This window comes from Scylla paramamosain, chromosome 42, assembly GCF_035594125.1.
Source record: "Scylla paramamosain isolate STU-SP2022 chromosome 42, ASM3559412v1, whole genome shotgun sequence".
Lineage (NCBI taxonomy): Eukaryota > Metazoa > Arthropoda > Malacostraca > Decapoda > Portunidae > Scylla > Scylla paramamosain.
The window spans coordinates 1,650,614-1,674,939 of record NC_087192.1 but is presented as its reverse complement, the minus strand read 5'-3'; the positions used below and the strand labels follow the sequence as shown (position 1 = coordinate 1,674,939).

The 24,326-nt window shown below is 39.6% G+C and overlaps 2 protein-coding genes across 9 annotated transcripts; one reads left to right on the top strand and one right to left on the bottom strand.

Annotated features, from left to right (window-relative positions):
- Positions 1 to 80: 80 nt before the first annotated feature.
- Positions 81 to 16,329, bottom strand: LOC135093283 (chromobox protein homolog 1-like). Of its 4 annotated transcripts, none has more exons than XM_063992404.1 (7): positions 16,263 to 16,329; positions 13,253 to 13,313; positions 7,176 to 7,301; positions 4,074 to 4,224; positions 3,097 to 3,262; positions 2,423 to 2,520; positions 81 to 1,348 (listed from the first exon to the last, which is right to left on the bottom strand). In XM_063992404.1, the coding sequence occupies exons 3-7, from the start codon at positions 7,177 to 7,179 to the stop codon at positions 1,204 to 1,206; spliced, it is 564 nt and encodes a 187-aa protein (XP_063848474.1). In that variant the 5' UTR covers positions 7,180 to 7,301; positions 13,253 to 13,313; positions 16,263 to 16,329; the 3' UTR covers positions 81 to 1,203. The 4 variants fall into 4 exon arrangements, with proteins under 4 accessions (XP_063848474.1, XP_063848475.1, XP_063848478.1 ...); XM_063992405.1 differs by lacking the exon at positions 16,263 to 16,329 and adding an exon at positions 16,029 to 16,169; XM_063992408.1 differs by lacking the exon at positions 7,176 to 7,301 and having other exon boundaries at positions 16,263 to 16,313.
- Positions 16,155 to 23,865, top strand: LOC135093284 (acireductone dioxygenase-like). 5 transcript variants are annotated; one of them, XM_063992411.1, is made up of 6 exons: positions 16,155 to 16,294; positions 17,199 to 17,321; positions 20,128 to 20,296; positions 20,989 to 21,108; positions 21,961 to 22,140; positions 22,371 to 23,865. In XM_063992411.1, exons 3-6 carry the CDS (start codon positions 20,174 to 20,176, stop codon positions 22,497 to 22,499), a joined length of 552 nt encoding a protein of 183 aa, XP_063848481.1. In that variant the 5' UTR covers positions 16,155 to 16,294; positions 17,199 to 17,321; positions 20,128 to 20,173; the 3' UTR covers positions 22,500 to 23,865. The 5 variants fall into 5 exon arrangements, with proteins under 5 accessions (XP_063848481.1, XP_063848480.1, XP_063848479.1 ...); XM_063992410.1 differs by lacking the exon at positions 16,155 to 16,294 and adding an exon at positions 16,624 to 16,731; XM_063992409.1 differs by lacking the exon at positions 16,155 to 16,294 and adding an exon at positions 16,678 to 16,818.
- Positions 23,866 to 24,326: the final 461 nt, after the last annotated feature.

The following is a 24,326-nucleotide window of genomic DNA, read 5'->3' as shown; positions in this document are numbered from 1 at the left end:
TTCAATTAAGCTTGCAGGAAAACCTTAATATACTTAATATACTATTAATTAACATTAATGTATGAGAGTAAGAGTGCAAGTAATAATCATTATTTTTATTTTTATAAGATGAAAGAAAGCATGTATAAAATTAAACACTACTGTGGAATCTCTTTGTAGACAAACAGATTCATAAGACAACTGATAAAAGAAAGTAGTCTGTATGACTGATGCACTTCACTTAGAAAGTATTCCTATGAAAAATAGACTTGTACACGACAGTTAGGGGGCCCACATGAACAGCTTTACAATGTGAGATTGGGTAAAAAAGGTCTGTCTGTGGAAAGCCTGAGGGGCAAAGAGGGAGGGCAGGGTTGGGGTGGGGGTGGCGTCACACCACCCTGACGGCGAACAATAGCTGCAGCTTCAGTGAACTGCTGCCAACCTCCTCAACTTCAATCTGATAATGTTCATACAAAATTTGCCCAAGGGGCTTAGAAACTATAGCACAGTTTGTCTCACAATTACAATTATGACGACCATTATGAGTAATCATGATGATGGGGTAAAAAAAAATAAATAAATAAATAAAAAATGTAAAAAAAAATAAAAAGAAATAAAAATAAATGAATAAAATAAAATAAAATAAAATAAATAAAAAAATAAATATAAATAAATAAATAAAAAAATAAAAAATAAATAAAAATAATTAATAAAAGATAAATAAATATAAATTAATAAAAAAATATAATAAAAAATAAATACAAAATAAAAAACCAATCAATCAATAAATAAAAAAAATAAAATAAAAAATAAGAAAATACATATAATTATGATGCCCCATATGACTGTAAGCTAAAAATAAGTCTAATGCTACTAATGCTCTGGTTTTGAGACTGGTGTCACAATAAGTGTAGAGAGAGAGAGAGAGAGAGAGAGAGAGAGAGAGAGAGAGAGAGAGAGAGAGAGAGAGAGAGAGAGAGAGAGAGAGAGAGAGAGAGAGAGAGAGAGAGAGAGAGAGAGAGAGAGAGAGAGAGAGAGAGAGAGAGAGAGAGAGACAAAGGAAAAAAAAAGGTGGGGGGGAGGGGAGGGGAGGGGGGAAAGAGTTCTATGCCCTTTATCCCTGTGTATTGGTGTTGGTGATAGTTGGTGCAGCAACCATGGCAGCCCCACAAGAATGTTTTTATGCAAATACTCTGGGTGTGGAGGTGAGGGTGAAGGGGCCTAGTCTGCTTCGTGGTTGCCTTCTTCCTCATCATTTGTGGAGGAGTGCCAGGTGAGGCGTTCTTCATAAAATTTGATCACCACTTGAGGGCAGCGCACATTGGCCTGTCTGGCAGGGACCAGGTCAGCCTCATCAGTGCCGCGCCTGCAGGGAGATGGAGACCATACGAGATGTAATGCTGGTGGTGGTAGAGATACAGATTTTGGGCCTAGTGGAGCCAGACTAACTTGGTACTTGGGATGTTGGCTGTACCTCTCTGCACTGTTGCCACCTCAACCCCAGAGTGACCTGACCCAAAAAATGGCCAGCAGGGTGTGACCTGGGGTATTCAAGTGTTACAGACACTGGGATGGTAGTGCCACACAGACTATATGTATTGCCAAGTATACCGGAAATTATACAGTGTTATTGTTCCATCAAATTGAAAGTCAAAAAAAAAAAAAAAAAAAAAATATATATATATATATATATATATATATATATATATATATATATATATATATATATATATATATATATATATATATATATGTCATATATGACAACTTAATTTTACAATAATTAAGGAAAAGAATGACAGCAGGAGAGAGAGAGAGAGAGAGAGAGAGAGAGAGAGAGAGAGAGAGAGAGAGAGAGAGAGAGAGAGAGAGAGAGAGAGAGAGAGAGAGAGAGAGATTCACATGCCTGTCAACTGTGAATATGGCACCAGTGTGAGACAGGAACAGCCAACATCCCAAGTACAAGTTAGTCTGGATAGGAAACTTAAGGACAATATATCTTTATAACGATCTTATAAGGTCAGATAGAGAGAGGAACCATACATTTTCCCAGCGAAGTGTGAAATTGTGTGTGTGTGTGTGTGTGTGTGTGTGTGTGTGTGTGTGTGTGTGTGTGTGTGTGTGTGTGTGTGTGTGTGTGTGTGTGTACATGATGCTAGTTGAAGCCTGCTTCTGAAGTAAGACTTACAAAGGCACCACAGAAATCTAAATTTCTGAATTTCATTATATAATAGAACAGGGAGACAGATGTTGAGATGCTTGCACATAATGAAGCCTTCAGCAAACTATAACAGCATCTCAAAGTGCTATTACTTCTGTCTGCCCATGTGTCTTTTATGCTTATGAGAATTTACTTTAATGAAACATTCATGGTGAGTCAAGGTTGTGTTGTCCTGTCCCATGATCTACATTCACCAATCCCAGGTATGGATGCACTCACCACTTCATGAGGAACATCAACTCTCCACTGGAATCTGTTGCTCCAATAATCCTTTCAGCTTCCAGCCCTCTGTCAAACCCTCTGGGTCGTGTGTCCTCCTGTCATGTGATGAACAAATAATGTATCAAATTATTACAATCTCCACACTCAATCTTCTATGCTTTACACTTTGAACTGTTGCCATAACTGCAATTAGCAATATTTTTTAACAAAAAAATTTCTCTAAATATTTAAGTAATCAAACTGACAGACCGAGAGCCATTTTCTGGCACAGCTGTTGTCATTGTCAAAAGTATGACACGGTTACTGCCTCAACTTCTCCAAATCAGAGTACCTATTATTGCAATGGTATAGGACCATCTCTACACACTTCTATGACAAACATTTTATTGGAGCAAAAAATAAGTATCATGAGCATGAAAAGCCATACCACAAGATATGGGGTTGCACAGTCAAAGGTCATTAGAATCATCGAGAACTCTGCACAAAGGAGTTCCTCAATGATTTGATTATTTTCCCACCAGGCTTCTAGGTTCAGAATTCAAGTGTTCAATGGGATAAAATACACATGAGCTGAGAAAGCTGCAAGTGAGATGATGATCTAGCTGACTGAGCTTTACACAAGGACAGATGAACAATCAGTCAGTGCTGTACATTCACAGTTTCACACACACCTCTACTGCCTTCTTTGGTTTTCGCTTGGAGGCATCATCAGCTGCCTGGGACTTGCGCTTCTTGTCTTCTTTCTTCTTGGCGTCCTCTTTCTTCCGCCGCTCCTCAAACTCTGAGATGAGTTCTGGGCAGTCCAGGTGAGATTCTGGCTCCCAGGTGTTATCTTCACTGTGGCCAAGGAAGAGCAATTAGCTAGTAGTGGGAAGATTAATAAAGTTGTGGTGACTACAGTGCTGCATGAGGCTTTTGTGAGGATGGAAATGTACATGGTGGCATGTGCAGTGAGGATGCAGTCATAAATACAATTCACACAATACTGTAATGTTCAAGACAATGGTACCTCTTTACTATACTAGGCAAACCCTACATTTGTTTTTAATTAACTGCCTTATAACTCAACACATACAACAATCACCATTATAGTAATATTTTTTTTTAACAAACTGTCTTATAACTCAACACACAGCAATCACCATTATAGTAATGATCAGAAGTTGACTGGCAATGCATTCACTTCCACGGTTCAATGTCTTTCCTCAATCTTAAGTCTCTCAATCTGCTATGAATCTAGGAGTAGGTCAGGTTTTGTAAGGAGACTGTCAGTGGATCAGAAGACCTATGACTGAGGGAAAATAAAGTACAATAAGATAAAGTGTAAACTTCTGACCACAGCTATACTACAAAAGCATTTGCATGTGCACTGGGAAGCAACAAAAACTAACCCCGTACTGATTTATTTGCTGCAATGTGAGTTTTATAGCAATACATGGTCACCAGAACTGCAATACCTTGGAACTACAATGACTGAGCTGCATGCCACGTCACTTTTTATTAAAGTTAATATCTAACTTTCACTACACTTTACAACTACATCCTTGGCTGACAAACCGGACATCACTAGACCCATGATATGCATTTTAACTTAACACATTCTAGGGAAGGGTGAGGATTTAGGAGGGATGTTTGATGGAACACTCACTCGCCATAGCCTTTCCACTTGAGGTAATACTCAACGCGACCATGTCTGATGCGTTTGTCTAGAATCTTTTCCACTGAGTACTCCTCCTCTTCCTCCTGGTCTTCAGGTTCTGGTGAGTGGTCCTTCTTCTTAGGCATAGTGTTTGATTCTCCTGTGGAATACAGCTGTTGAGGTATGCTTAAGTAGGTCTTTGTTCACCAGGCTGAGAGAGAGAGAGAGAGAGAGAGAGAGAGAGAGAGAGAGAGAGAGAGAGAGAGAGAGAGAGAGAGAGAGAGAGAGAGAGAGAGAGAGAGAGAGAGAGAGAGAGAGAGAGTAAAGTCCTTTGACATAATTTTATTAGTACTGATCTGTATCATAATAATACAACCAATATTTTAAAAATAAAATAAAATTTAACACAAACACACACACACAAAGCTGGGGAATAACTTTTTATTCTCACAGTTTCCTATAAATCTTCTGATGTTGCTATTGTCCTCTTTCTAACAAGATGCACTAGAAAGTAACACATTATTCTGAAATAAAGATCAAGCACTAAAATTAAAGCCATGGGAAAAAAGATTAATTCTTTAATATGAAAAAAAGTCAACTGGTTGAGAGAGAGAGAGAGAGAGAGAGAGAGAGAGAGAGAGAGAGAGAGAGAGAGAGAGAGAGAGAGAGAGAGAGAGAGAGAGAGAGAGAGAGAGAGAGAGAGAGAGAGAGAGAGAGAGAGAGAGAGAGAGACTGTACAATGTGAAGCTGTGTTGTACAGTACCAGGTTTTCCTCTCATCACATTGCACACGGAGGAGAAAACAGCATTACAGGAAAGGTAACACAATACCATCCTACAGTTATTGTTATTTATTTAATGAAACACTTTGTCATCAAATACTTTGGTACTGGCTTTAAGACCCTGAAGATCTATATGTTGTACCATGACATGAAAGGTATGAAAGTGAGAAGCACTTTAATGCCCACATTAACTTAAGCATCTTAAAAATAATTAATCATAGTTTTAAAATTTTCTTTGGTATCCATCAATCAATAGCAGCACCCATGGTGAGAACCAGTAATCAGTAACACCTGCACTTGAGGTGACAACCTCCTGGCTACCTGCAATGTGAGAGTAACTTCCAGCTTCAAAAAGTGGTGGGACAGTCAATGTCCATTAATCTCTAGTTAGTGATCATTATGGTCCTATAGGGGAGATGTTTTGTGAGTGACAGATGTATGTCCAAGCTATGGCTGTCAGAAATATTGTCCCTGCATGCAGAAGATGTATGAAAGATTAAGGAAGCTGAAGTCTATGCACGGAGTGTCGTCACAGGGTTAAATCCCTGACCACTCTCATGATAAAATTTTTGAGTGCTTAAAAACTGACATAAATTAAGACCCTCTATGAGTATGAAATTTAAAAATGGAAGTCACCAAAAGTCAGACCCCATGTCATCCGAGGAAAAAGGTATCAAAAATAGCATCTCCAGTACAGTGCCTGTAAACATTAAGAAATTGACTTGAATGTTTAAGCCATGAGGGCCACAGAGTGAACCCAAAAAGATGCTCAGCCATACCATAATGATCACTGTGGACAAGATGAGTTTAGTTGATTTTGAATGTCCCACCTGATACAACCTACAGCTCTCAATGAGCAGGTGTTTTAAGTTGTCCAAGTAGAAGGGCACACATACAAAGCCAAACCAAATAAGGCAAAAGAAGCTGAGTACAGGAAGGACTGAAAATTGATTGCAATAGGAAGTATTCAAGCACTGGGGGTGCATGTTGCTTCCATAAATGGCAAGCTATACAACCAATGTTCTGTTGAAGTTAATTGTAATGTAAGTAACAAATGATACAGCTTTCTCCAAATGTATCAGAGAGAGAGAGAGAGAGAGAGAGAGAGAGAGAGAGAGAGAGAGAGAGAGAGAGAGAGAGAGAGAGAGAGAGAGAGAGAGAGAGAGAGAGAGAGAGAGAGAGAGAGAGAGAGAGAGAGAGAGAGAGAGAGAGAGAGAGAGAGAGAGAGAGAGAGAGAGAGAGAGAGAGAGAGAGAGAGAGAAACATCAAAAGTAACAAACTAATAATGAACCACCACCTCACCAAGTATATACAGGCAGCTTAAGGTGACCCTCAGTTACTAAGATGGCTGTAAATCAGGGCATCAATATATATATATATATATATATATATATATATATATATATATATATATATATATATATATATATATATATATATATATTTTTTTTTTACTTGTGTTAAGACTGAATGAGTAATGCCAAACAAAATTGGTGATTACCAAATAAATTCATAAAATAACACAACAAGCATGACGAACATGACTGATAAATAAACAAATGAAGGTGGGGGGAGAGAGAGAGAGAGAGAGAGAGAGAGAGAGAGAGAGAGAGAGAGAGAGAGAGAGAGAGAGAGAGAGAGAGAGAGAGAGAGAGAGAGAGAGAGAGCTACCACTTACTCACCTCATTCCAAAAACATCCTTACCCCTCCAAAAAAATTTCAGCTACGTGTCACCATGCACATACAAACAAACACAGTGGTAAGAACACACGACAAAAACTAAGGCAATACAATCCAAGAGTACAGTAGTAAGTCCCTCAAAGACTGTCATGATGTGAGTACCAGGCAGCAACATTTCAGAGTTGCATCCCGCTTCCCTCCCACCAATTCTGTGTCAACCAAAATAATACCACTACTGGGGTGAAAAGAGTATGTGAAAAAGCAACATGAAAATCAGTCTAGCATGGCATGTGATGGGTTGCTGGTGAGTGAATCAAGGATCAGATTGAATAACATCAGTAGGAGTGCTGACCAAGAATAACTTAATAGAGAAAACAATGCTTGTCAGAGCTTGCCTGTTTCTAGGGACTTGAAAAATTTCAGAATGCATTTCTAGTTAAAAACTAGTTAAATTATTTCTCATTTACAAATAAAAATTCTCAAAAATTTGACATTTCAATTTCTTTCAACAGGGCAGTTTATTTCCTCTAAATACAACCTGATAAACCCTGCTGTGCCCTACTACTGCTAGCCAGCCACCCATCCTCCCTCAGAGCAGATGAGTACATGTTACACAGGAAGAAAAGAAAATAACGAAATGTCTGACGTACCCATCACTCCGAGCCACCAGGAAGCACTGCTAGTTAGTTAGACCGCTGGCAGTGTAGAGGAAGGACGTGTTAGCAGTAGCTCCAGCCCCCAGCTCTTCTAAATCCAGTTTTTCAAGTTTTGGAGATCTGACCAGTAAATAAAGTGTCTTAAAGTAAACCAAAATAAGAGGGAATATAATTTTGAGAGAAAGATACAGTAGTGATCAAAAAGTGTCCTGTCCTCTGCAGACAGGTGTTTCAGCTGAGAGGCAGTCAGACTTGCTTGCTGCACGTCTACTCGGGACGCAGCAAGGGAGACCACTGGAGGATGAAACTACCAGTAACTTTGGCCAACACAAGGAGTCTGTAGTGATGAGACAGAAGGAGACAAATGGCAGAGGTGGAGTGTGCTGGCTGGCCACACACTCCACACAGCTGGGGTTGCCACTCCTATAAACACAAATTATCTCATCTACAGAGAAACAAAAGCATGACAGATGACACAAGAGGGCATGGACAGCAAGGGTGGAGTACAGGTAATACCTATGGCTGGTTACTACCTGAGTATGAGTCTTTTACTAATATTTACTCACAAAACAGTGAAGCTTTACATGACATAGTAAATACTACAAGCAGCTTCATGACAATTTATATCAACTTGTGGAAAGACAAAGCATTTCATTGTGATCAGTGCAAGCCAAACCTGCACAGGCCCCCCCTTGTCTTCCATCCCAACATGCACTTCGTCAAAGTTGATTATTCCTGAAAAGAGATAAGATGTGTGGAAAGGAAGCAAGAGCATGATGAACCTCACCCTTGCTGAGGGAATGTGCAAGGTGTACCATTCAAATCAGTGGCCTTTCACCACTACAGTTCTTCTAGGTTAAAAACAAGTCATTATTATGCTAAGTGTAAGTAATGAACCAATATAACAAAGGCAAGACATTTGGCAACCTGTAAGTAATCAGATTTAATGTTATACTTGTATGTTTTCCACCTTTCCTCTTCACAGGACAAAACTTTACACTCATGAAACCAATGTTTAGATCAAGGTACATGAGAGCCAGTAACCAATCCATCCAGTGTCTTCACCTGGATGGGGCCTTGCCTCACCACTTGCCACTACTCCCACACCTCCACATTTTTAAGTGTTACAATTCATCATAATTCTTCTGAATGGCTGGTATGCTGAATCTCACACAAACACTCTTATGATCTGGGTATTTAACTTTTTTTAAAAGAGAGTGAATGAAAACAAAAGATAATACCATTCTCTTAGGAGGCTACTTTTAAAGTTAAGAGGGTCAGCACATTTGTGGAACCACGAAATGGTGATTTCACGCTACACAACCAATACAATACCCCGAAGCAGACAGCGTAAAATTTTAAGAAAAGTATTCTTCATACATTCTAAAGGCCTGTCCACACCAGGAAACATTGTTTGGAAACAATATTTTCCAACAGTTTCCCAACAATTTGGAAACAGTTTCCCAACTGTTAGGAAATTGTTGGAAACAGTTGGAAACAAAGTTAGCAAACTGTTTCCAAGCTGTTTGGAAACGGTTAGGAAACAGTTGGGAAACTGTTTCCTAACAATATTTAACATGTATTTGTTTCCCATCCAGAATGGGAAACACTGTGTGTGTGTGTGTGTGTGTGTGTGTGTGTGTGTGTGTGGCGGAAGTAATGAATCAGTACTTGCATGGGGCTTGCAGTACACCATGTGGTCAGCAGAGAAAACTCTAGAACTTAATGAATTCCTTCATTCATCCCCAGCATTGTGGGATGTGACATGTGGAGATTATAGGAATAAGATGAAGAAGATGGATGCCTTCACGGTTATTGCTGATAAACTTTTCAGATCTGACAGAAGCAAGTCACCATGAAAGGGTCTTTTTTCTAGAAATTTCCTTACCCATCTCTTTTCTTTTTCTTGCCCTTTCTTGAGTGTATTATTGAAAGTGCTACATAAAGTACAGAGGCTGCTGCAGCAATTTCTACACTCACAGGCATCCTGATGACAACTGAGGTCTGGACAGCAAACATTGTGTGGAAATACTTTACAAACTGTTTCTAAGCTGTCTGGAAACAGTTTCCCAACTGTTTGCAAACTATTGGGGAACAGTTTCCGAGAAACTGTTTCCCAACTGTTAGGAAACGGTTGGCAACATTGTTTTCCAAACAATGTTTCCTGGTGTGGACAGGCCTTAAACATCACTGAACTTCTTTCTCCTCCACTCAAACTCAACAACATTCAAGCTTGTCTTTCTCACTCTGACCTTCAATGGAATACCCTTAAACAGCCTAGAAAGAACATCCAATGTACTACTATAACCAGATGAGATGTAACACACACACACACACACACACACACACACACACACACACACAGAGACAGACAGACACACACACACACACACACAATGTGTGAGAGGAAGGTGGTGGTGTGGGAGGGGGGCAGTAATAAGTTTGGTGTTGCACCTGGCACCAGTGAGCTGCGCCACACCAACGTGAGTGCCAGAGAGGCACCTCACAAACCATCACATCAACCAGTACAGGCAAGTCATGCTTTACAAATTACTTTCTTCAAAACCATATGAAATTGGTATGTAGTGTAGGTTATGATTTCTCTTCCATTTTAAGTATTTTCATATTTTTGAGGAGAGATTTTGAGATTTTTGTTGAGGAATGAAAATTATGAATTTGTTAATCGGGATCAAAGGGTAAAATAATTTAATTTTTACCAATGAAAATTCGTGAACTGAAAGCTTGTAAACTGTGCTTCACCCATAGCCTTCCTACCTACAGTGTTGTGGACAGTTCTGGACTGTGAGGGCTAGGTAGTAGACTGTCAGGAGTGAAAAGTTTTAAAAGCAAACAACAAAGCAAGTATTTATATGGGGAAGCAATGTAAGGATGTGTTTTTCTGGTTTGAATAGGACTGAAACAGGAATGTGTGCTGTTGCCTTATTCACTGTTTATATGGATGATGCTGTAAAGGTGATGAAGGTGCAGATATTGTGTGAAAAACACTAATGGTAAAGTGAAACCTGAACCAGCTACTGTTTGCTGATGATGCTGTACTGCTGACTCTGAGAGAGAGAGAGAGAGAGAGAGAGAGAGAGAGAGAGAGAGAGAGAGAGAGAGAGAGAGAGAGAGAGAGAGAGAGAGAGAGAGAGAGAGAGAGAGAGAGAGAGAGAGAGAGAGAGAGACCACTTCCAGTCACAAACACTGCATATAAAGGATTCTCTCTCAACTTGTATTTGATATATCCATCACAATTCCTACATTTTTATCTATTTATTTTTATTCAGCAATGCTATAACCATCACTAACAGTATTCCATAAATGCAATGCCACAGAGAAGACACCTATGTAGACATAATTTGACAAAACTAACAAATCTGATGATAAAGATTTTGAGCAAGATTCATTTAGTATTCTATAATCAGAGAGAGAGAGAGAGAGAGAGAGAGAGAGAGAGAGAGAGAGAGAGAGAGAGAGAGAGAGAGAGAGAGAGAGAGAGAGAGAGAGAGAGAGAGAGAGAGAGAGAGAGAGAGAGAGAGAGAGAGAGAGAGAGAGAGAAACGCCCATTGCGGCAGATAGTCAAGTAGGAAATGTGACAGGCAGTAAATAAGTCAGCACAGTGTTAATAAATGGAAACAACGGGGCTGTGAACATAAACGTAGTCATCTTTCAGCACTTGGTTTCCTAGATGACCTAAGATCATGAGAAATATTGAGGATCTGGGAAGGATGGAAATCTAGACAAGAATGCTGAGGGATGTGATAAAATGTTGGAAAAAGGAAGCAAACACAGAGGTTATGCATGGAGAGAATGGTAAGAAACACAAATGACAAAAATGCATAATATACCACAACTGGCTACAAAAAATAAATAAATGAAAAAAATTAAATAAATAATAAATAAAATAAATAAAAAATAAATAAATAAATAAAAATAAAAAAATAAAATAAAATAAAATAAATAAATAAAATAAAAATAAATAACTAAAAAAAAATAATAAAGCCAGTAGTATAAATAGGAAGTTCCAGTACCACCACCCTGATCAGCAGCAGCAATGATAAAACCACATTAATTATATGACAGTATTGTTGCAATGGATACAACCCAAAGCTTCACACACCACTGGATCAAACTGAAAGCATCACCAACGCAGGTCTACATGAATAAACTAATGACACTGACATACTCGTAAATAGAACCTTTGAACACAAGTCTGAACACTATTACTTCCAAATCTGAATGGCATACAAATGTATTATTTAATCCAGGACATGAATGTGCTGCCTTGGCCTGTTTTAATGACATGAGTGGAGGATTTTGGGGGGGATTTATTTCCCTTAATACTGTTAGGGATTTTGAGAGTAGACTGTCTGGCAACACTGTTTGCCAGCAGTCCACCTGGCCCACTCGCTGCTGCCACAGATGAGCTGTTTCCTGTGGTGTTACGACTTGCATTATTATTTGTGTTCTTTTCCTGTGCCTGCTAGACTGCCAGGAAAGGAGCCAACAGTTCATGGCAAGAGGACAAAGGACTTCCTCACCAGTGGAAGGAAGGTGATTGGAAAGCATGAGTGGCATTCAGGGCATTAACCTCACAACAATATTTGGCCAGTCATCTTCCCATTTTTATTATTTATTATTTGATTAATACTTAACCAAATAATACTTTAATAACTTTATTTTCAATAAGAAATAGTTCTGAATAAGATTTTTCAGTATGCAGTATTCAGTATTTCTTGAATGAATCAAGATCAAAGGATTTAATGCAGGTTACACAAGACACCTTGAAATATAGAAAACTACTCATTTGAGAAAATTAATGAGTAAATACATTTGTCCATCATATTGGTTCAAATTTACCCATTATCTTATCCAGGATTTTTTGCAATACCAAGTCAGTAAAATAACACAGACATGATGTACTTCAGTACCTTGAACTTCATATCTGAATTCACAAAACAGTTTACCTTTTGTTATCAATTTAAAGAGACCTCGTTCACACACTCCATCCTTACCTACTTAACCCGGTTTCCAGAAGTTTTGCTATTCACAGCATTAATACAAGTGGTTCCGCTACCTTACAAGAGTCCAGTTTGCTGCTAGAAGACTACATTGTCAACAGATATTTTAGTATTGCCATGTATAAAACTGATACTATGATCCTGTAATTATTGAGAGAGAGAGAGAGAGAGAGAGAGAGAGAGAGAGAGAGAGAGAGAGAGAGAGAGAGAGAGAGAGAGAGAGAGAGAGAGAGAGAGAGAGAGAGAGAGAGAGAGAGAGAGAGAGAGAACAAAACGGGTGGGAGATGAGTAATAGAATTAATTTCTAAATATGATCTTTTTGTTTTAGTAATTTACATTTGAATATCAAATTCCATAAAAAGACAGAATTCAGAAACCACTGCTACTGTAAGATGAAACCACAACAACACAAAGTCAGAGGTGCAAACATCAACTGGTATTGAACTGGTTGGTGGTGAAACCTGTGGCACCCTTTCATCAGATTCAAATACTCATCACAAATGAGTTAGATGCTACCCAAAAAGGGGTGGGATTCAGTTCAATTAGGAAATGCCTTCAACTATTGGGCCTGAAGGAAACTGTGCAGCAAGAGCAGGATACAGAAATGAAGCAAGTGAGACACATGGTGGGTCAGCTGGTAGCTGTCTCTATATATATGGCTGGCAACTGACTCCAATATTTTTTCTGCCTTTCTGCGTTAAGACAATTCAAAGACAAAACTATTTTACTTGGAGGTTTTCAACCTGCGTGATAGTACTTCCCTCAGAAACAGTTTACTGACAAAGGTCCTCCCTCTCCTGTCCCCAAAATGCATGAACGTCAAAATTTCTACCTACTCTCATTTACTGAGTGCTCACAAAACTGGCAACATAATTTCATAAAACATAAACTACCTGAGCTTCATAGCAGCAACAAAATAATTTCTTATTTTACTTTTCATCACCTCTATATTTTGAATAGCGTAGTGCATTTGTATAAGACACACTTAAACTGTGCACAGTCTAATTGCAAAGATTTTTCATATCTCAAAATTCAAGGAGTGGAGCTTACTTTGATGAGGGACTTTATGCAGGCTTCCACCAGACGTCCCACAGATCCGTGCGCCGCTGGCCTGAAAAGAGCATTACCTTAACTTCTCTAAGTTGTACAAGAAGCTCTTCATCAATTAGCAAGCAGCACACACAACTGGTGTTGCAATAAACCTTGAGGCAAAAATACAGATAACCATAGTTGTTCTAATTTCCTAAAAACCAAGTCACATTATTAAACATGTCACAGCATAGGAAAGTGTTATTCTCTTACATAAAAATACAATCTAAGATGAGTCTTGCTTGACCTAAAAAAATTTTCATATACATCAAAGACTTGGAAAAGTAATCATTTTTAGTAAGATATAATACCTAACTGGAAAAAACAAAAAAACAAAGAAATTTGCAGTAAATTTTGTCACTTAAAATTCAAGGCAGAAGACTTCCCCAGGCCGAGGTGGAGTTGTTTCTGCCACAAGTCGCTCCACTCAAGCTGGTGGCGAGGAGGGGACATTCAAGAGCTGCCTCCAAAAACTAGCGACGCACTATTCACTTTATGGTTAATCTGCCTTTGTGCTGATGAGCCTCCATGCTCTCTACACTGAGGTATTGTGCCCAACTCTCTCACTCTCTTTTAGGTGTTAGGTTTTTTCCACATTGCCAATAAATGCCCAGCCACCTCAACACAATTGCTGGAAACTGTATATTCTTGAGTGCTTACTAAAAATGTTGACAATAGTTAAATTAGTGTCAGCTGAGAAAACAGATTGCATCCAGCAGAAAACCTTTATGTCTCTGCAGCCCCATATCACACATGCTGCCCCATATCACACATGCTGGGATTGTACTCCTACAGCAGCTTGACACAAATGCAACTGCTTGCCCAGTGTTCACATTTTGTACCAATTTAATGGCCTTGGTGTAGAAAGGGCACCTGATTGGGGCACCACATATGATGTTGAGTGTATTATGTGATCTTTTTTATTGAGTAGACATGACAAAATCCTACAATTTTTTTGTTATGTCTGCTCAATCAAAAAAATAAAGTGGCTCAATATAAAAAGCCATACCTATGCATGTATGCATTCAACGCTGCACATAAATCCCACTATATTGCCAGGCTGCCTTGTTTACACTATGGCAATACTGCAGCAGAAACACATAGCTGGCAACTAACATTGGCGGCCCAAAAAACACAGGCAGCCAGGACCGAAATTCTCCACAAAAGCCAAGCTTCTTGTTTGAGCACAGGAGTCAAAGTACCTAGGGGCTCTTTTCAGGCTAATGGCACAGTGACAGAGTATTCAGTCCCCCATTATAATTAACTACTCTGTGAACTGGAAATCTCCAAAAATACTCTGGTAGAAATGCTTGAAATCAACTCTAAAAAATTGACAAGCTTTCGTACACTCCTGAGAAAACTTCAAAGGCGAGATTAACAAGTTTCCCGAGAACCATGCCAGGCAGACCTCAGCCTGTCCCATAGCACCCACCCTTCACAAGAGATGCTGTCTGCAGGTCAGTGCACCACCACCACTGCATTAACAAAGACCTTGTACTGAGGCAAAGATCTGGTGACTACAGATTTTATGTGAAAAGAAATGAAATGTGGGGGATTTACTTTTTTTTCCTTGTAGGGAAAGAATGAACCCCTTAATCTGCAGGTAAAAAAGGAACCCCAGCCATGATCCCAAAGGACCTTCACATAGATAAGCAAAGCCCACACACACACACACACACACACACACACACACACACACACACACAGGCCCACCAAGAGGGCCAGCTGGTGCATTGCACTGGGGCCCATGGGATCTTTGGGGGGCCCCCCACCTCTACCTTTACCTACTGGCTGCAGGAGTGGGGCCCTAAACTATTCCTGCACCAGCACATTTCAGTTCTCTCAGTGGCCCTTTGTTTTATATATATATATATATATATATATATATATATATATATATATATATATATATATATATATATATATATATATATATATGAGAGAGAGAGAGAGAGAGAGAGATTGTATCCTTGCCTGACCTGGTAACACTGCAAGGAAAATACACAACTGGCAACTCAGACTTGCCGGACGCGGCCCTGCCAGCCCTGGACCCCAAGTCGACACTAGTGCCCGATTTTCAGTTTGTTAACTTTTTTTCTTTTTATCTCTACCAAAATCGGTGTTTCCATTATTAGACATTAAATTTTAAGGTTTCCCAATTTTCGCCTATCTTGGCGTTCCTCATCCTAATACCCCGCCATCCCATCAGGTCCCTAAGCGTGATACTCCTGGATAGGGCGGGAATACAATAGAGCCGCTATTGGTAAGATTTACCAAACAGGCTAAGAACACACACACACACACACACACACACACGAGGGGGCATGGGAAGAAAATAAAGTGGATGTTCAAGCGACATCAAGAAATACAGCTCGTGTAAAACTACTGAAATCTGGAATGATTTTAAGAGGTGGTTGCGGAACACAGTGTACACATGTTTAGAGAGAAACTGGATAAATATGGTTGAGACAGGACAAAAATGAGCTTTGGCTCCTGCCCTGTGTAACACAACTAGGTAAATACAACTAGCACACACACACACACACACACACCTCCAGCACCCTAAGCACATGGAGCCCTATAGGTGCACACAAGGCGCTCGCCACACACACACGCACATTCGGCGCCACATAGGCCTACAAACAAAGGTCTGTATAAACACCCTCCTTAATGGCAGCACACAGACAGGAACAACAATACACCAGATCTATATGTGTATGCAGGTCTGCGTACCAACCTTAGCAGAGACGGACAGTGCTGGGGGGAGGCTGAGGGTGCCCGAGTGGCTGGCTGTGTATACACTGGCAGTCAGCAAGTGGCTCGGGTAGTGTGAGGGCCTCGGGAAGCCTGTACCTCGTCATCACACTGCTGCACCTCGCCTCTCGGCACAGGCACACAGTCCCCCACAGCACACGCCGTCAGGAAAGCGCGGACAACGATAAGGGCAGAGGGAGATCAGGTTTAAACTCACCTACACAACTACCGGAGCTCTTATGGCGGCAAGTAAGATGGCGCCTTTAATTAGAGACAATGGAGATACTGAAAGCGTATTGTTTATTTTTCTAAATATAAGTATTTAGTATTTTGTGATATACAAGATAATTTTAGTATTCAAAATTTTATAAAGTAGGGATTTGTTTAAAGTATTACTGTATAAAATATATATTATATTTATATTTAAAAGCTCCTTTGACTAAACTTTCGTTATTTTTAATTTCAAATAACAATATTCAAATAATATACTCCTAACACATTACCAAACGCTTATTAGCATTAAATTAGCATTGTTAGTATATATTAAACAGACGGACAAAGTGCAGTAGAGGTGCTTCCATGCCCATGTGGCTGGGCGTGAGGCGCGAGGCGTGAGGTGGTCACTGGGCACCGTCTGCTTTGGCGGGCTTCCTTGCCGCTCTGCACCTGACACCCCTCAGTTAAGTGTGAGGCTGCCTGTCATTTGCGGTGCTTCTTAAAAGAGAGGGCGAGTGAATGAGAGGGTGGAATCTGCATGGGAAACTCGGGTGGTGGTGAGTAGGAAGAAAAGAAAGAAAAAAAAAAAAAGAAAATAATAAGCGACTGTAAACATGTCAAATGGAGACTTAACTACTGGGTAGTTAGGGTAAATGATTGAGTGAAGTAATGATTAACTCTAAAATAAATCATGAATGTGCCAAAATATGTCTGTATATCCATATATCAGAATATACGAAACCTGGTATCATAATGCAATTTGCGCACAGCACTCCCCTTGATGATGCAACCTCAGCATAGCGCTACTTGTGTGCCGTCTTTAATTTTTTTCTTTATTGTTTTGTTGCTGCAGCAGTTAATTCCAGCTGTTGGTCGGGAGTACAGACTTATTAGGACTTTTATCATATATTTTTCTCCCTATTTCGCATTTATTCAGTAAGTCTGCGCAGCGTGCTCAAGGTCATCCCCAGAAAGCGCAGCGCCGCGTCCCGATGAAAAATTGAGAGTGACAGCACGCCCCTGGAGACACACTGCCTGGAAACAGCCACACCGCTGCAAGGTGAGCACAATGTATGCAAGGCGAGCACATTAAAACATGTCATTACCTTTGGCCGAGGTGTGTGTTGAAACCCGTGCTACTGGAATGACAGCGCGGCAATGTTCCTGCATACTGTGGTAGTGAAGTAAGCCAATGTGTGCTGCTAATTCGTCCTGACAAGGTTATCCTGCCCTCCGGCCGGCCTTCCGTAGGGCTGGCCGAGACGAGGAATGCCTGCCAGACAAAAAAGTAGGTGGCACTTCTTCGCCTGCAGTTGTGTTTGTAATTCTTCCCCACTACAGTCTCAAAATGACAAAACTATAGTGTGTCACTGTTGAATGAACTAGCAATACCTCATTAATCCCTAATTCCTTCTCTGTTGCTGGAGTTACTTTTGGGTGAGCTGAGAACATTCTGGCCACTGCTGCATGAAGACGTGTTGTCAGAATCAAATCGTGTACATGTTGCCTCAATGTTTCCTTGATATAGTCACATGTACGTAGATTGGCGTGCCCACGGGTTCGAGCTGCTATTTATCTTTGGGCTGGGTTCATACTTGTATTGTGACATGACACGGGAAGCAACCCAGGTGAGGCAGGGTGACAAGAGGAGGTATGTATTATATGAAGTAACTTGTCAATTACTGATCACCCGTGTTTTATATTGTGTACTATTCATGTAATGTAAGAGCTTGTGCATCTGCCAGAACTGTCATGCTGGTTTCACACACACACACACACACACACACACACACCACTGCACAGTTTTCTGATTGTTATGATGGTGTGAAAGTGGAGTTCCAGTGGTTTGCTGGAGGAGTCAATCATCAGTAGACTTGCATCAGGTTGTTCTGTAACTTACTCTCATTCCCCCTTCTCTCTCTCTCTCTCTCTCTCTCTCTCTCTGTGTGTGTGTGTGTGTGTGTGTGTGTTTTATTTTACTGCCATAGTTGCAAGTGATTTTAGATATTCAAATCCACACCTGTTGATCATACAGTTGGTGACATGACTTCTGGGCAAAATTATGCTGATACATGGAAACATAAGAAAATAATGAGACTAAAAGGTCAGTGGGCTTGCACAAGGCCAACTGGTCGTAGTCTTTCTTGCATGTCACAATGGTAAGGTTTGTAATGAACCACTCTAAATGTTCTCTACATATATTCAGTGAACATACCCTTACTGACTGGTCAAGATTCATGATTATTATTTTTTATAGCTTACCTACATGTCTCCCGCAAGGATTCAGCTTTAGATCAGGCCTACACATGGCTGTCATGTCATGAAATATACTTACATGTATCCACCTGTCAACCCCATCCATAGATTTCTGTAATCTTTTGAAGCTCTCTATTAACTCAGCACTAATAACCTGATTATTGAGTATTCCATTTATCCTTTTTTTTTTTTTTTTTCCAAAACTGTCCATCTGACAATAGTAAGCTAAAGGTGTTCACACTTGGCAATTTGCTGCTGAATTGCCACCCGCCACAAGCTGGCAATGCCTGGCAATGAAGCCTCCCCACTACATGTACGTTCACACAGGCAGCTGGGAAGGGGCAGCTGGTTGGCAGGAAATGAATAAAAACAAACAGCAGCTCAGCAAGATATCTTCCTCCAGCAACAATGCCGTAATGATAGCTTATGAACTTGGCTCTTTCTGCAGCAGTTACTACTCAATTATATATATATATATGAAACATTTTAATCTACCTTTAAATTTACCTTAAAGATGATGACAGTAGATTGAGAGGAAGAAAAAAAAAAATTGTGAGGTGGTTGTGAAATACTTTAGTGAGGAGTGAGATGGCAAATATGAGATTTAGATCTGAGAGCATCAAAAGAATCAAAAGCTTTTCATCTCATCAACTCTCCTCTAACTGACTGTCTTCAGCCTCTCTCTCACTGCCGCAATGTTGCATCTCTAGCTGTCTTCTACTGCTATTTTCATGCTAACTGCTCTTCTGATCTTGCTAACTGCATGCCTCCCCTCCTCCCATGGCCTTGCTGCATAAGACTTTCTTCTTTCTCTCACCCCTATTCTGTACACCTCTCTAACGCAAGAGTTAACCAGTATCCTCAATCATTCATCCTTTTCTCTGGTAAACTCTGGAACTCCCTGCCTGCTTCTGTATTTCCATCTTCCTATGACTTGAATTCCTTCAAGAGGGAGGTTTCAAGACACTTATTCATCAATTTTTGACTACTGGTTTGACCCTTTTATGGGACTGGCATTTCAGTGGGCATTTTTTTTTGTTGGATTTTTGTTGCCCTTGGCCAGTGTCCCTCCTACATAAAAAAAAAAAATAAATAAATAAATAAATAAATAAATCAGTGAAATGACAAGAATAAGCAGAGTTTGTTTGTTGGTTTAGTCTGGAGTAAAATAATTATGAGAATGAGGAGAGCTTTTTAAATACCTTTAAGCAGAAAATGCATTGCTTGCTGAAAAAAAAAAAAAAATAATGAATATGTGAGGACAGGCCTAAAATGCAACAAAATTGTCAGTTACCACAAACTGTAAGATTGGCAAGATGGCATCATATTCTTGGCCTTGTAAAACATGGTACATGCTCATTTCTCAAAGTGACAATGATTGAATACACTTGTGTAGTGTGGTGTATTTGGAATGTTGTTGATCAGTACACACTTACTTAAATTTGTTCAAAGGCTTTGGACAAGGAATATTGTACTTGTACTTTAGAGAATCTACATCACTCATGTGCATGAAATGCTTGAATTTGATTACAATCACTATCAATATCTTATCAGTATCACTTTTGCTACTACCACAGTTGCTACCCTCACCTTCCTCCACGCATCCACAGGGCAAGGACATTTAGTAGCAGCAGCAGCAGCAGGACTAGGATCAGGATGGTGCGTGCCTGGTACATGGATGACAGCTTGGATGACCAGAGGCTGGAGCACCAGCTCAGCCCACCACAGTCTGTGTCACTGGAGGACCTGGCCAAGAACACAGGCGTCATGTATTACAAGGTGCCCAAATGCATTTTTACATGTTGCCATGTGCCTGTAGTTGTGTAGTACCTATGTTTGTTTTTCTGTCCATGTGTAGATTTAATTTATTGTTATTCTTAGTTTTATTTGAAAATTCTTTATTTTGTCCCTTTCCAGATATTTGTTTTAAGAATTTAGGGTTTCTGTGTATAGAAAAAGAAAAATTCAAGGGAAGTAAAAATCATGCATCATAGCAAAAACACCACAACATATTACAAAGGCTAATCCAACCCAACCTAACCACCTGTGGATACAAAGAAAAAGGAAGGATACCTGTACCCTAATGTACAGATATCTGTGACATGACAAGCATTATAAAGATGTTTGAAATACTCCATGGAATCAGAAAATATACTCATTATTTTCAAAATGGAGAAATGGTTAAAAAAAATGTCAGTCCTGAGTTATAATATTCCCTTTGATCCTTCACCCCTAACCTGTGAAGTAATGACACTGTGATCAGTTGAAGTAACAAGCAGCAGCTCCTAGGAACATTCCGATAATGATGTGAATTTGCTGCACCTGGGAGGAAGAGGCAGAGAGGAATGTCAGTAAAATTTTTCGTCATAAGTTTCTATGTGATCATGTGAATTCCTGCATTAGAGGACAGAAATACAGGTTGCTGGAGAGTAATATAAAGATCACGTCTTATTTTCTCTCCCCTGTTTCAGTTGGACCCAAAAAAGTATGAGGAGGAGGGCAAGCTGAGTCGCATCAAGGAGGAACGTGGGTACAACTACATGGACGTGATACAGGTGTCCCCTGAGAAGATGCACAATTATGAGGAGAGGGTAGGTGGTGAATTGGGTTAGGTTAGATTAGGTTAAGCTATGGGAGTGCAGATGGTGGGAAGTTTTACCATTACTTTTCTGATGTTCTTCCCTACTTTGTATCCCCATTTATGTACTTTAAGTAAACTGTTAAATTGGTAGGAATTGATAGGAGGAAGATGAAAAGAAACATAAAAGTGAAATAGATGATGGTAATGTGGAAGTAGGTAGATAAAACTTTGGTATGAGAGAGAGAGAGAGAGAGAGAGAGAGAGAGAGAGAGTATATGTGGAAGCTTTATTTAAGTATCTGTTGTGGGAGTTCCTAGTTACAGGCATCATTACAAATAAGACTGATGGATTTCAAAGGTGGTGGTGGTAGTGATGAGTAGTACGCATAGCAGGGAAAGGTGTGTGTGTGTGTGTGTGTTGATGAAGTGGGTGGGAACAGTTGAGCAAGAAAGATGTGAAATATGGAGGTGGTGACAAGAGAGTGAAAGGAAGCTACCAAGAATTGAACTAGGCATAGTTAAAGAGTAGCGGTGCTCAAGAACATGCATGAGTGATAGTAATCAAGTAGGAGGGGCAGGAGGGCTGTAGGGTTGGGGCTGCCACTTGTATGTATAAAGTACACAGCTGTTAAACAGTATGCAAGTGTTTGGTGTGGTGTACTGCTGTAATGAATAAGGAAATTTTGTGGTTTATGGATCTGCTCTCATCCAATTTCTTTTGGATAGTTTTTGTGCGTGTAAGTTATCTAGAATAACCTGTTGTCAACACTAAATATTGGGCAGAAAATATCTTTGGACTTTAAATGTCTCTTCTATTGTCCATTTGTTCTTTCCTCCTCTGTTGATGTCACACCAACCCACAGATCAAAGTGTTCTTTGAGGAACACCTTCACACAGATGAAGAGATACGCTTCATCACGGAAGGCTCTGGTTACTTTGACGTGAGAGATCAGGAGGACCACTGGATCAGGATTGAAGTCACTCCTGGAGACCTGATCATCCTACCAGCCGGTATCTACCACCGCTTCACCCTTGACACAAAGGTAATCTGTTGGTTGAATGTGTTAAGATGCTGCTTGCTCTACATTGTTGCCATCAGGATTTTGTGTTTTGCTTGCTAGTGTCATAACACTATTACACTCAGAATATAACTCATACCTTCCCTGTGCATTGAATTTCAGTTTTGCTTCCTTCCTTCCCATGAAACATTTATCACAGCCTACATTGCTTCACCACTCCATGCCTCAAACTTTACATGACCACCACCTTGCAGAACTACATCAAGGCGATGCGTCTGTTCACTGGAGAGCCGGTGTGGACGCCCCACAACCGCCCCGCAGACAACATGGAGGCTCGCAAAAACTATGTTTTGCAACAGAGCAAAGGCTTCATGGTGAAGTAAATGTGGAGCATGCCATCAAGCTAATGAGAAGCACCTAGGTAACTAACATTGGTAGTATGTCCTTGAGGTACAAAATGGGGTGTGATGGCAGCTAGGCACAGGATGGTTGGGGGTTGTCTGATGCCCACTGCTGCTGCTGTTCGAGGCTGTGGATGCCAGACTTCTTTCTGGCCTCTCGTCAATTTTATATGGAACTTTTGTTAATAATATATATTCAGAGTATATCTTGTTGGTAATTATAGGTCAGTATATTAGTGCAATGGATAGTTGACATTTTTAAATGAATGCATCTTAAGTATAAAAATCTATAATTGTAACTTACTAATTGGAAGATTAGATATATTTTAGTGTATGAAAAATCTGCCTAGTGTATATATATATATATATATATATATATATATATATATATATATATATATATATATATATATATATATATGAAAATACATGCAGTTATAAAAATATTTGACTTTGAAGTTTGAATTGATGTTGTATGGGCATTACGAATGTTTTGGCCTAAACCTGAGAGCAGTTGCTTGTAAAGCATAAAAGTACAACTTCCTTGGTACAAACCACTCTTCCTCCCAACACATGCACACTGGAGATGAATTAGATATTCTGTATCTGCATAATTTTGAAACCACATATGTGTTTGAGATTTGATAAACACCTCCATCCTTACAGTTCACAAACAAGATGTTACAAATGTAAGAAAAATTACATTATTGAGGACTTCTTATCACTGTCATGGAATGCTGTAACAGTCAGAAATCACACAGTAAAATATGGTGAAAGTGCTGTTTGAAAAAGATATCATAATCTATAGCAAGTATTGTGAAAGAAACCCATTCATGAGATATCATCCATGTATCTCAGAATTCAGACATCTGATTCACCTTCAACACACATTTGCTCTGGTCAGCTTGTTAAACCAACCAGGCTTTAATGCACATTATGCTATCACTTGCTTATTCCAAGCACAAAATATACTCTTGGTAGCTTGCTGGATAAAATTATGCAATTACTTTAGCTTATCAAGAGAGAGAGAGAGAACATATTTTCCATGATCCAAAACATTCCATTATTATTTCCTTTATTTGTTTTTCTGTAGCCTAAAATTTGAAATTACATGACTATTTCCCACATCTGTAGTAAGTATGGACATATCTCTCTACAAGTGGCCTTATCACAACAATTAAGTACATGAATTTTCAGCTGTGAAATTGAAAATAAATGTTAGCTTGGTAGTATAGCACATGGCCCTTTGTTGTGGTAAGTATAGATGCCATGGTTTGTGTGATGAAAGATGTATCTTGTACTTTTTGATCCCAGGGTTGTTATTGGTGCAATAAATATCTGTGACAAAGATGCCATTGATTTACCTTCAAATCCACTGAACCTTTGACACCTAATGCTTTCTTGAGTATTGGGTAAGAATATCTTGTGGGCAGTCACTTCTAACAGTGGCTTAATTGGTTCAGGAAATATGAATAGGAAGTATTGTTCAACAAAGCACTAGACAAAGATAACTTCCAAGAAAGAACCAGGAAATAAATGGAGAATGGCATGCAAGCATCCATTTCAACAGATGAGAGAGAGAGAGAGAGAGAGAGAGAGATAAATACTTGGTATCCTCATACAAAGTCAAATTCACAAGTCATTACATTTTCAAAAGTTATGCAATATTAATTTGTATATCAATATTTGTCATAATCTTATTAACAGTTTATGGTATAAGGAATTGATGTCAGGCACCCACCTTTATATGGGGCCAATGGCTGCACTGGTGTTCTTGAACCCACCAAAACACATGGTGAGCTTGACAGG